Source organism: Sceloporus occidentalis, unplaced genomic scaffold (assembly GCF_023333645.1).
Source record: "Sceloporus occidentalis isolate IW3139 unplaced genomic scaffold, rSceOcc1.0.p SCAF_6, whole genome shotgun sequence".
NCBI classification, from domain to species: domain Eukaryota; kingdom Metazoa; phylum Chordata; class Lepidosauria; order Squamata; family Phrynosomatidae; genus Sceloporus; species Sceloporus occidentalis.
The window spans coordinates 118,299,798-118,312,354 of record NW_028316986.1 but is presented as its reverse complement, the minus strand read 5'-3'; the positions used below and the strand labels follow the sequence as shown (position 1 = coordinate 118,312,354).

The 12,557-nt window shown below is 38.1% G+C and overlaps 1 protein-coding gene across 4 annotated transcripts in view; it reads right to left on the bottom strand.

Moving 5' to 3' along the window:
- Nucleotides 1–12,557, bottom strand: part of RNGTT (RNA guanylyltransferase and 5'-phosphatase) — a 200,984-nt gene that overhangs the window by 143,755 nt on the left and 44,672 nt on the right. For all 4 annotated transcript variants that reach the window (XM_089530762.1, XM_089530763.1, XM_089530764.1 and 1 more), the window contains exon 8: nucleotides 11,062–11,163. In XM_089530762.1, coding sequence (XP_089386888.1) covers nucleotides 11,062–11,163 — 102 coding nt within the window. The remainder of the gene's footprint in view (nucleotides 1–11,061; nucleotides 11,164–12,557) is intronic.

Here is a 12,557-nt window from a genome sequence, read left to right as displayed (position 1 = left end):
GTTCCTATGGGGCTTCAGCATACACTGATTTACTCTTACGCCTAAGTGGAGAGTGCACTGTATGTTTTAAATTGTTATTAACATTATTGATAGCTTGACTGCATGGCGTAGGTCCAGACTATCTGAAAAACTATAACTTCACATTAATGGCATACCCACTCTGGTGTCACCCAGTGCGGGGGGGGGGGGTGGCAAAAGGTGCACACAGGCTTCTCCTTTGCCACTGCTGCAGTAAAGCCAGGAGAGGCACACTCAGGTTTCCCCTTCACTGTGTCAACAGCAGTCTCCTCGTGAGGAGGCCTCCGCCACTGCGGCAAAGCCAAGAGGGGCCACTTCACCCCACAGCAGGAGGAGAGCCCCATCAGGTGTCATCCAGTGAAGGCTGCAGCCTCCATACAAACCTGAAAGAACTCTAAGATCTTCAGGGAAAGGCTTTCTCTCAGTCCTGCCACCATCCCGGGTAAGAACACCAGCCTTCTCAATTGCTGTTCCCATCTTCTGGAATTCCCCTCCATGGCCTCCTCCCTGCTGTTCTTTTGTAGGCAGGCAAACCCCTTTTTGTTTTAGTACGCTTTTAATATAAAACTGTACCAGGGAATTTTTTTTTAATTGGATGTGTGTTTAGCATGTACTATATCTTATGATACAAATCTGAGAGCAGTAAACAGAACCAATTTCTCCAAAATAATAGATAGGGAAGATCAAGATGTGTGTTCTTTTACAGTCTCAGCGGATGGCTTACACTGGAATTCTCTATTTAAGTGTAGCACATTTTATGTCAAAGTGCAGCTCTTAGATAGCAAGCTTAATATCCATTTTTTCTACAAGAAATAAAAATAGGTGCTAACACATCAATTACACTACATAAAAATATAACTCTATATATTGATTTAATTAGGATACTCTAAAAACAAAAGGATCAAATATTATTATTCCTAACACATAAAATATAATTAGCATTTTAATGTACCATATTTTTGCAAATAATCAAATGAGCTTGCACAGTACATTACAGTATTGGTTCTCCCATTTGCAGACTGACTGATTAACAGTTCATTAGCCACAAGGAACTTGTGAAACAACCTTTAAACATCATAAAAATTCAATTTCATAGGATTCCAAAAAGTACACACAATGTATCACTTAATGTAGGATAAAACCAAGAATTATTATTTGCCAGCAACTGTTTAGTTTTCAGAAATAAGTATTTGTGCCAAAATAGCAGGATATATAAAACAACTTGGAACTATCTACTACAGCAACAGCCATATGGACTGCTGAAACAAAATCCAGTATTTAAACCAAGGGCTACAAACAAAGTTATTTTTCCCCTCACTTAAAGAACAAAAGACTCAGAAAAAGCCAAAAGAGCTGGTTGGTATTATTAAAACACTCAAAAAATGAATTTCCCCCCATATTCTCCACAATTATTCTTATAATGGCCTATGATCTCCCAAATTAAATATTAAATATTAAAAACACACTAAGTTATATGGAAGGAATATAACAAAATCAATCTACATACTAAAATTTAAAGTGTTTGTATGGAACGCCCTTAAAGAAATGGGAATGCCAATACATCTGATAGTCCTAATGAGGAAACTTTACTCAGGTCAGGAGGACACTGTCAGGACAGAGCACTGAGAAACAGAATGGTTCCCAATTGGTAAAGGGGTCACACAAATCTGCATCGTCTCACCCTTATCTGTTCAATTTGTATGCAGAACATATTATACGAAAAGCAGGATTGGACACAGAAGGAGGAGTGAAAATAGGAGGAAGGAATATCAACAATCTAAGATATGCAGATGACACCATACTACTAGCCGAAAACGTCACAGACTTGAAACAACTACTAAGGAAGATCAAGGAGGAAAGTGCAAAGGGCAGGCTTATTGTTGAACATAAGGAAAACAAAAATAGTGACTACAGAAAAATTATACAGATTCAACCTAGACAATGAGGAAATAGAAATAGTAAAAGAATTTTTATACTTAGGATCAAATATTGATCAGAATGGGGACTGCAATCAAGAAATCATTAAAAAGGCAAAGAATAGGGAAGGCAGCTATGAGAGAACCAGAAAATATCCTAAAATGTAAAGACATACAACTGAGCGCGAAAGTTAGAATCATACAAGTCATTGTATTCCCTATTACCATGTATGGATGTGAGAGCTGGACAGTTAAGAAAGCGGATAGGGAGAGAATTAATTCATTTGAGATGTGGTGCTGGAGAAGAGTGCAGAGGTTACCATGGACAGCCAAGAACTCAAACAAATGGATCCTAGAGCAGATCAAACCAGAAATCTCTCTGAAAGCCAAGATGACAAGAGTGAAGCTCTCGTACTTTGGCCACATTAGGAGGAGGCACGACTCATTGGAAAAAACAATAATGCTAGGAAAAGTGGAGGGAAGGAAAAAGAGGGGAAGGGCTCATGCTATATGGATGGACTCTATTAAGGTCATGTGTATGAATTTGAGGGACCTAAGCAGCAGTGGAGCATAGAGAGTCTTGGTGATGTCTCATCTCCAGGGTCGCCATGGGTCGAGATCGACTCGAGGGTGGATAAGAACAAGAAATGTTTGTTTATTATGCTATACAAAACTGAGACAGGCATTAAATTTGGTTGTTTTGTTTTGATTGGCGCTAAAATGAAAACTATAGTAAGTTTTTTTACCCAACTACTTTGGTTACGTGCACAAATGCTTCAGATTGCCATATTTTTTGCTATAAAATGTCCATTTATAAACTGATTTTGGCATAAATTTGAGGTTTACACTTAAGCTGACATCCTGAATAATTCTGTACAAGTCCAGGATAAATTAGAAATTTTTGTTTGCTTGCTTTTTAAAAAAAAACTGCTGTCATGAGCGCATTTTGCATTGAACTTCATGTGAAATCAGTTTTAAGGATTGTTTGTTCTGCCAAAATTTTATCTCATTGAAATCATAAGTAAAATATTCAACATCAACCTGGGAAATGCAAACCTAAGTAACTTTAACTTTAAAACATCTAAATATACCAACTAATGTCTATGGGGTTTTGGGGGGGAGGGGAGTTTAATTCCCAGAATATATAAATAGTCATAAAAGGCCAGGTCCAAACAGAGATTGGACTAATTAGAAAAGGGGAAATGGAGGTGCTATCTTTGAATGCATTTAAACACATAACAAAATTTCTTCCTCCACAGACCAGTTCATAACATGACTACAGTGGGCCCTTGTTATCCATTGGGGTTTGGTTCCAGGAACCCCTGTGAATAACAAAATACGTGTATGCTCAAGTCCCATTAAATACAATGGCACAGCAAAGTGGTGTCCCTTATGTAAAATGGAAAAATCAAGGTTTGATACTTTTTTTGAATATTTTTCAAGCCGTGGATGCTTGAATCCATGTATAACAAATCCGTGGATAAGGAGGGCCAATTGTATTCAGAAGAAATCCCCAGTGAGCATTGAGCGCAAATGACCCTATAACTTTGGATTGCAGTCTAAATGAGATTGAATCAAACAATCAAAAACTTGTGGAGTACAGATGCAAGAGTTGAGTTTTGTGAACAGACTGCTCTCACAATTTATGGCATTGAGAACAAACTTGGGCTTGGCGTGTGCTGAAAACTACTCAGTTACCTGATTGCTATTCCTCACCTACCTCACTCTACTTTGTTCTATCTAGAGATTCTAGGGTGGGGGTTTTTTAATTAAAAAAAAAGCAAAGAATATCTGGCAAAGCTGACGTATTCCTTTCCTTGCATCAAAATACTGTAGCCAATATATCAAACTGCAACCTTTAGAAAAATATAGAAAGGCTGAGCCTTCAAGGAAGCAGTAACAATATGGATTCATAGGAAGCAGTTTTAGTAATAGTTTTGTTTTTTTAAAAAAACTTGGCTTCTCTTAAATACTGCACACCAAGAAATACATTTCTCCCCTAAGAAACAAGTACTGCCTCACTAACTAAACTACACTTATTCATCTATTTCTTTTTTTTAAAAAAAAAACTGTGTATTTGACAAAACTGTGCAAGCAATACAATTTTCTGCTGAAGAGTACTAGCAAAAGACCCAAATGTTACCCAAATGTGATTTGCATGAGTCACCGACTAATTAGTTTCAAACTAAGAGCTGTTACATGTTGACGTTTAGGCCATTTTTGAAAAATTTTGCTTGTTACAGGGTAACTAGGATGGCGCATGTTATTAAAATACAGCAGCCATTTCCCAGAACTATTTTATGTTTCATTACGTTTCAACTATTTCATTTCCCAGGACTATTTTATTTTCAGAAACATTTCCCCTCAAGCTAAAGACACATTCTTTCCTTCCCTCCCTTTTCTCTCTCTATCTCTCTCTCGCTCTCTTTTTCTCTGTAACATTGGGAAATCACAAGCGTGTTTCAAAAAATGAATTTGCCTAAAGATTTGATTACACTTACCAGTATTTGGCCGGTTTTTGGACACAAAGAAAATTTGTGAAGTTTTCAAACATAAAGTGCAGGATTGCACAATTATTCCCAAACAACCCTTTCTAATATTGTCAGTATTTCTGTTCTCCCAGAGATAGGTATCTCATTACCTTCACCACACTATTCCTGTCATTCAACTCCACTCATTAGAACAAACATCTGCTACAATCCTTATTAATGAGATACATATCCAGGGATTGAAGAAGCCACTAACCACCTGGGCTAATTATACTTTTCATTGCAAAAGCCAATAGCAGCCTCAAGTACAGATCCCGCCTTGCCACATTGTGATAATTGTCTTATTCATAATTTCAGTTTTTGATAAACTGGGTACATTTGTAAACCATACTTCCCTAAGCAACTCCTCACGTATAATGCTATATCCCATATCAGGACCACAAGAATAATTTCTATAGAAGAAAAAAAACAGTTTTGCCATTAGATTTCTTTCTCATGAATATATTAGCATAAAAATGTTTCAGGAACAGAAGCAGCTTAATAAAAACTGATTTCAGCACATTCATTATATGATTCATTTCGCAAAACATTTAGAGGCAAGGTTTTAAAAGTTAAATGGGATAGATATTGGAAATATAGCTCAGGATCTTCTTTTCCTCAAATCCTAAATTCAAAACAAAGAGGTACACAACAGATGGATTTAAACACATCTATATAATCTACAGGCATAATGAAAGTGTGCCTCTGTATATTTCCCCAGAGCTGAAATACAGGGTACCAGATATCTGAAGGACCCTACCCCAGACTCCACTATCATGAGAAAAAAGAGGCTAAACTAGAAATCATTGTTCATAATATTTATTGAAATGCATTTCCCTTTATCTGCATACCTACTGTACAGATTTTGTGCTGGAACTGACCAACACAGAACAAGCAATGTTCTGAACAACTGGGTCGCTGGCCTAGGCCCTTCTCTAGAACAGAGAGAGTATGCTTGTACATTTAAAATAAATTAAAAATGTGGGACTCCTGATGGTTGGGTTCAATTTCAAAAACATTATCAGGGATTACACTGCAGTGTCAGATGAAACCAAGGACTGGGACCAAAATGCCAGTATGTATATTTTAACCTAAAGCTCCCATTGGCGGTAACTAACCTTTTCAAAAGTGGGAGAAACCCACAGGAGAAGGTGGGAAACCACAAAACAATGTTGTCAAAGGAAAAAGAATGCAGGCATCTGCAGACTCCCAGATGACTTGGACTTTTAGAAGGTCTTGATTCAGCACCAGGAATGGAAGTTTCTCACCCCTCAATTCATTTATGACTTCACAATTAAAAAAAAAACTGAAAATAAGCATTCATAAAATGTTTTCAGTCAGCTTCATCAACTAGGAAAAACATACTGACATGGTAATACCCTGATTAGGATCGATCTCAAATTTACAAACAGTTAATAAAAGTCATAGGAGCCTTGTTCATGTTTGGTTTTATGCTAAATAAAAATACCTACCATATATACTCAACTATAAGTCAACCTCATATATAACTTGAAGGCAAGTGTTGGGGCCAAAATTATGAATTTTGATATAACCCATGGATAAATAAAGTGTAAAACTTAGGTGCATGTAATGAAGGATGTAAAGGATGAAGTAAAGGAAAACAATGCCAAAGAACTTACAAAAGTCCAGCAGGCACAACTATTTGTGCACATACTTAAAGCTGGATGGCCAAGAGAGTAGAAGGGGGTCAGTGTTTCCAGGACAGATTAAAACTCTTGCCTTTCACCATAGAGATATAGATATAAAGGTATTCCCCATTGACAAGGTTGTCATCATGTCCAACCATAGGGGGCGGTGCTCATCTCCATTACTAAATCAAAGAGCCAGCGTTATCAGAGCCTATTCTGTGATCATGTGGCCAGCATGATTGCATAGAACGCTGTTTACCTTCCCACCAATAATATATGCATTAAAATATTGTATTTACATTGACCCGTGGATAAGGTTTTTGAGGTCAATTTTTTTACCTAAATTTCTAGACTTATACACGAGTATATACAGTAACTGGAGATTGTAAAGTCCTAGAGCAGGGTGATTTCAGAAGTGCAATTTCAGAACTGAAATGGGAATATGCCTTTCGTAACTCATGAAATAGAATGCATGGGATGAAAGCATAGTATCTGTGTGGGAGGAAGCCTGTGTTACACTTAGTTCCTTCCCCCTGCAAATGAAGTTTGATATTGCTTATCTCTGTATTTAGGTAAATACAACTAAAATACTGCAAGTACAAGCATATTTTTAATTACAAGGGAAATGCCTCCTTTTGCAATTCAAAGATTGAAAGTGTGCATGAAAGGAAGCATCTCCCAACCTCCAAATGTGGTGCTACCACACTAAATCTACTCTCCTCCAATCCAAGACTGGTACAAACAAGGAGGGGACAGACATACCACACAGCAATGCTTTGTGAGAGGTCCCACACTATGTTTCTGGCCTTTATTATAATGTTATTATGAAGCATGAAAATGAAACACCATCACAGCCAATTGGTCACACAGAATTCAAACTCTGATGCATCAGGAGTTCACCATTCTAGTTTTAAAGGAAATGTTGTTTGCAGTACTTTGAGACATATAGAAGAGAAAGAGGAACGGGCCAACAAACTAAAGATGTCAGTAACAGAGAAGGCTATACGCAAAACTGGCAGCCAAAGGAAAATACCACATTTCTTTCAGGCATACAGTATGTCAGTATATACTGGTGAGTTAGTGATCAAAACTACATGACAGGGAAAGCACATTGTTCAATGAATTATGATGTAGTTGTTAAGTACACATTCTGTATCTTTAAGCACGAATCTAACTGGATGTTCTGAGATTTTTTGATACAAAGCTTACAACAACAAAAGAAAATCCACAGAGGGTTCCAAGATACAACTTCAGATATTGGGTCACCTTGAGTTTCTCCTCTTCCCTTCTTTCCCTGGAGAATAAAGAATATAAAGGCAACTGTTCCAACTCTTAAGAACACATTTTCATTTTTCAGGACACTCCATTCCTAACTGAACAAATAAAACCTCAGGACCAAGAACTCAACAGTCAAGAAATGGTTATTTTTCTCTAAGCTATGAGTGGCCCTTAATACAGTGCCAAACATTGCTAGTGCACAAAACTAACATATGTAACTGCAAACTGGAAACCTGGATGGTCACCATTATAGTATAAATTTCTCACAAAGAATCAATTCAGACTGTCAAAATTCTAAGTATCTCAGCTTCCCACCCTAACATCCAGGTCTAATGTGGAGGCAAATCAAGAAAGCAGTGGTTCAAAATAGCCATCATATTGAACTCTCAAACCCTCTACTACCTAACTAAAAGTTCTTATTTAGTCAATAACAAATTCTGATGAAATTCCTGCATGAAAGTAGTTTCCTGAATCTTCATGACTCTTAAAAATCAGAGATGTTATTTTTAATAAATTATATATATTTTAAAAAATCAGAGATGTTGGTTATTTTTGTGCTGAATGCTAGATCTCTGTTTAAACAACATTATATAGAAATATCTTCATCACTTAAGATTACATTGTTGCTGTCAATTAGCACATATGGTATTGAGATGTCATTAGAACTGCCTCTAATCCTAATGGATCAGGATGCACATATTCTGAGCCATAATGTTATATAATCCCAGGCCATGGCAAAATCAGCCAGTTATGTACTAAGTAGAACCTCCTCTGACATATGTCCTGCATGTTGCTCTCATTTCTCAATAACACTGCTTTGGGGCCAATTTCACAGATCTGTTTCCTTATAAGAGCCCATTTAAAGCTGGAGTTAGAGGTTCTCAGTCATCCTTCAGACTTATTATGGAACTGGAGTAAAATCCCTGATTTTCTGATCTAGAAACAGAAAGAATTGTTAATTTCTAATGTAGAGCCTGCCTTTTTGTTAGGTATTCTTTTGTAATGAAAGCAAACTATAAATGTATGTTCCTGAGTCTTCTGGCATATATGAAGAACTGTGAAAGGCAAGGTAAAATATATTTCATATTTGGTATCAGCAGAAGCAGCAAGACTTCATGTTGTGTCCAAATGCTTCTGAAACAAATGAACTCAGAGGAGGTCTCTCTCCTTCCATGTCTCACAGTCAGGAGAAAAGATGATGATGATTATGATTATGCTTTATTTATATAGCGCTGTAGATTTGCACAGTGCTGTACATACAAACAATAAAATAGATATAAGTAAACCTGCCCATAGCGAACAATCTAAGAAATAGTAGCATAATACATATAAATAATACATAACAATACAGGAAAGGGTTTAATGAAACAGGCAACAAATTAAAAACATCAAATAGCAAATAATAGTCATGCAATGCCTGGGAACGCTTGTCTGAACAAGTGGAATTAGTTAAAGAAGTGATGACCCGTGCTCGTGGGGGAAAGAGATTCCAGGAGTGAGGGGCAGCAAGTGAAAAGGGACAAATCTGGGACGGGGCAGAGAAAATCTTGGGCTGAGACAGCAGACCTTGATTACCAGAACGGAGGGCCCGAGCGGGAAGATGAGGAGAAAGAAGGTCTGATAAATAAGGAGGGGCCAGCCCATGGAGGGCTTTAAAAGTCAACAACAGGAGCTTATACTGAATACGGAAAGGGAGGAGGAGCCAGTGAAGGGATGACAACAAAGGAGAGATATGGCTGGATCAGTGGGCGGATGTCGTGATACCACTAGGGCATGGACCAGAATCTTGGCAGTAGAGGCAGAGATGTATGGTCAGATTTTGGCAATATTGTATAAAAAGAATCTACATGCCTTAGCTGAGGTCTGGATCTGGGGGATACACGACAGAGAAGAATCAAAAATCAAACAAAGACTAAGGGCTTGCTGGACTGGTCGAATAGAAATATCATCAACAGAAACAGAAAAGGAATGTTGAAGAGTAGACTTAGGTAGAAAAACGAGAAGCTCCGTTTTGGACATATTGAGCTTCAAGTGTGGATGCTGCATCCACTGAGAGACAGCTGTAAGACAAGATGAAACTTGCTATTCAAGACATGGAGAAAGGTCAGGGGTGGAAAGATACAGCTGAGTGTCATCGGCGTACAAATGATAGGAAAAGCCAAAAGAACTAATGAGTTTTCCTAGGGACAGTGTGTAGAGAGAAAACAGAAGGGGACCCAGAACAGAGCCTCAGGGAACTCCAACAGATAGGGGAACAGAGGACGACGTCTGACGTCTTATTCCAATCTCCGTACAGTTTGGAGCATTGCTTTTTAGAAGTAATTAGTTATGTTACTTGTTATTCTTATCCTAGAACAAGTCATTACTTGTGTGTTACCGTACTCCAAAAGTAGCTCACCGGATTACACATTGCATGTTGTTACTGTTGTGTCATTTAAAAATACAGAAAAATGCTTTCTGGTTCCACACAGGTCTAATCGTAATTCTCAGTGACCTGCTGTGCCTAGATTCCTTTTCCCTCTTACTTGCACAGACACAACATAGCAGACAACACAGGTGCCACAGCACTGCACGCCGATGTTTGGGCAAGAGTACCAAAGGTATCATTCACTCAACCTCAAGCAATTGCTCTAAATCAGACTGCTCTAAATCAGCTAGCCTCAGGAGTGGAAAAAAGCATACCCACCTCTTTTAAACTCATTGATAGCTCACACTAACCAGTTAGTCCAAGTGCATGCCCTACACTGCTGTTTGCAGCAGCCAGCCTGGCATGGCAATCCTCTTTAATACACACACATACACCTGCACTTGGAGCAAGCAGCAGTCTCTTCTATTCACACCCAACAAAAGGCAAAAAGGGGAGACTAGCTTTTGTAGTTTTTTGTGAGTTTTTCGGGCTATGTGGCCATGTTCTAGAAGAGTTTCTTCCTGACGTTTCGCCAGCATCCGTGGCTGGCATCTTCAGAGAAACGTCAGGAAGAAACTCTTCTAGAACATGGCCACATAGCCCGAAAAACCCACAAAAAAATATGGATGCCGGCCATGAAAGGCTTCGACTTCACAGAGGCTAGCTTTTCTTTTAATAAATAGAATTTCAACCAATTTGAGTCTATAAAGACATTTGAGTCTCTAATGTCTTCTGGCTGTCTCCCAGTCTCTCTCTCATCCTTTACCATCCCTGTTGCTGGCTCTTTTGCTCCTTGCTGACTGCACAACACCACACAAAAACCTCCTCCTCTCCTTCCCATTGCTCGAACTGAATCTGACCGGCCCAGTAACAACTAACAAGCAGAAATCCTGTTATGCTAAACTGAAAAGTAACAAATTATGGCCTGGACTGTTTCAGGCAAAAAAGTATTACCATTCCATCTCACTGCTGCAAATAATAATAATAATAATAATAATAACTAGTTATCAAAGTAGCTTGTTGTGAGCTGCACATTGCTCTCAAACTATGGCATAATGAATATGTCAACAGCCCTCACAGCTATATCTTGGCTGTAATAGTGTAAACTAAATCATTAAGCTGTAAAACTACATTGCAGAAAAAAATTACATGCTCAGAAAGAAATGCCTGATGCATGTGAAAAAGCTGATGCGTCACAGCAATTTATGCTTGTTGTCTGAGGCTTCCTTAGCGTGGTTATAATTTATGGAGAAGGTTAAACTTACCGAGTTCCATCTGCTTTCCAGCTTACTTTGTACGGTTTCTGTTCTAAGAGTTTAATATTTTGCTCATCCATAGAAACAGGCTGGGCCCCAGGGAATCCAGTCCTAAAGGGAGGGGGGAAAAATCCCTTATTCATATCTGGTCACCAACAACTGGAAAGGTCATCAACAATTTCCAATCAAATTTTCCTCAGCCTATTATTCACAGTTAACATTCCTGCATTAGAGACTTTCAGTGAGAAAGGTCTTCTACAAAGTGGAAATGCACACGAAATGTTTGCATGCTGTTGTCGATACACACACACACACTTTTGCAACTTATGGCCATTTTTATTTATTTATTTTTATTTATTTATTTTGCAATTACATTTGCTAGAATTTCATGGGATTTCTAAATTACATGTAGCTTTGTTGTGGAAGGAGCACATGCTTAATACACTGTAAATCCCTAGTAGTATACTTCTACATAACTATTTCTGTGCATCTAAAACTACAAAAGTCTTCTTGATTTTGATATCTAGGTTTGCTTACTAGGCAATGTCTTATAGCTGTCAAACACTAATATAGATAGATAGGTTGACTCATCCCATTAATAAGTAAAATATATTGTATTGTGTCAGATATTTTTCTGTTTATGGACTATTGCTCTTGGTACTCATATAAAACTACTAAGTGGGCAAGAATCATCACCAGATATCTTCAGGGCAGCTACATGCTGCTCCCCAATTCCACTACTTGTGGAACAGAATTAGCATGATGGGTGTGATTACTCCTTTGCTTGCAGCACTCCATCCACCTACAGAGATATAACACCCTCCACAATCAGTTTGAAGACAGTTCCAAATACTGCAAAGGGGAGCACAGTTCTATCCTGCTAACACTGCAGTGCCCCCATGATGCTAGGCTTAGGCACAGGGCAACAGCTTCCAAAAGACTCCTTGTAGGTTCCTGAACAAACATTCAAAAATAGCAAACTAGTAGAATGGATCAATATAAGTGCTAAAAGATTTTATTATACTACCAACAAGTTGTGCTTGTATATTCCATGACTCATTAAAGCTACTGCAGTCTTTTTGAAGAGCAATAGGCACCATTACAGAAAATTACACATTATGAAATTCAAATAAAGAGGCAGAAGTGTAGGAAAAACATTCAATAAAGCCTAAATCCACAAACAATTGCACAGCAACTTGTGGGAACAGTAAGTTGTTTGTCACTGATTGTGAAATGATAAAACTAAAAAAATTATTTACAAAGGATATAGCCTATATAACTCTGGGAGTTGAACTATGACTCTAGAGAGCTAGGTTTAAATCCCTGCTCAGTCATGGAAACCCACAGGGTAACCTTAGGCAAGTTACACTCTTTTAGACACTGAAGACAGCAATGGCAACACCACCAACCCCCACCCCCCAAAGAAACTTGGCAAGAAAACCTCATCATAGAGTTACCTTAGGATTGCCATAAATCAGAAATGACTTGAACGCAAACAACAAGAA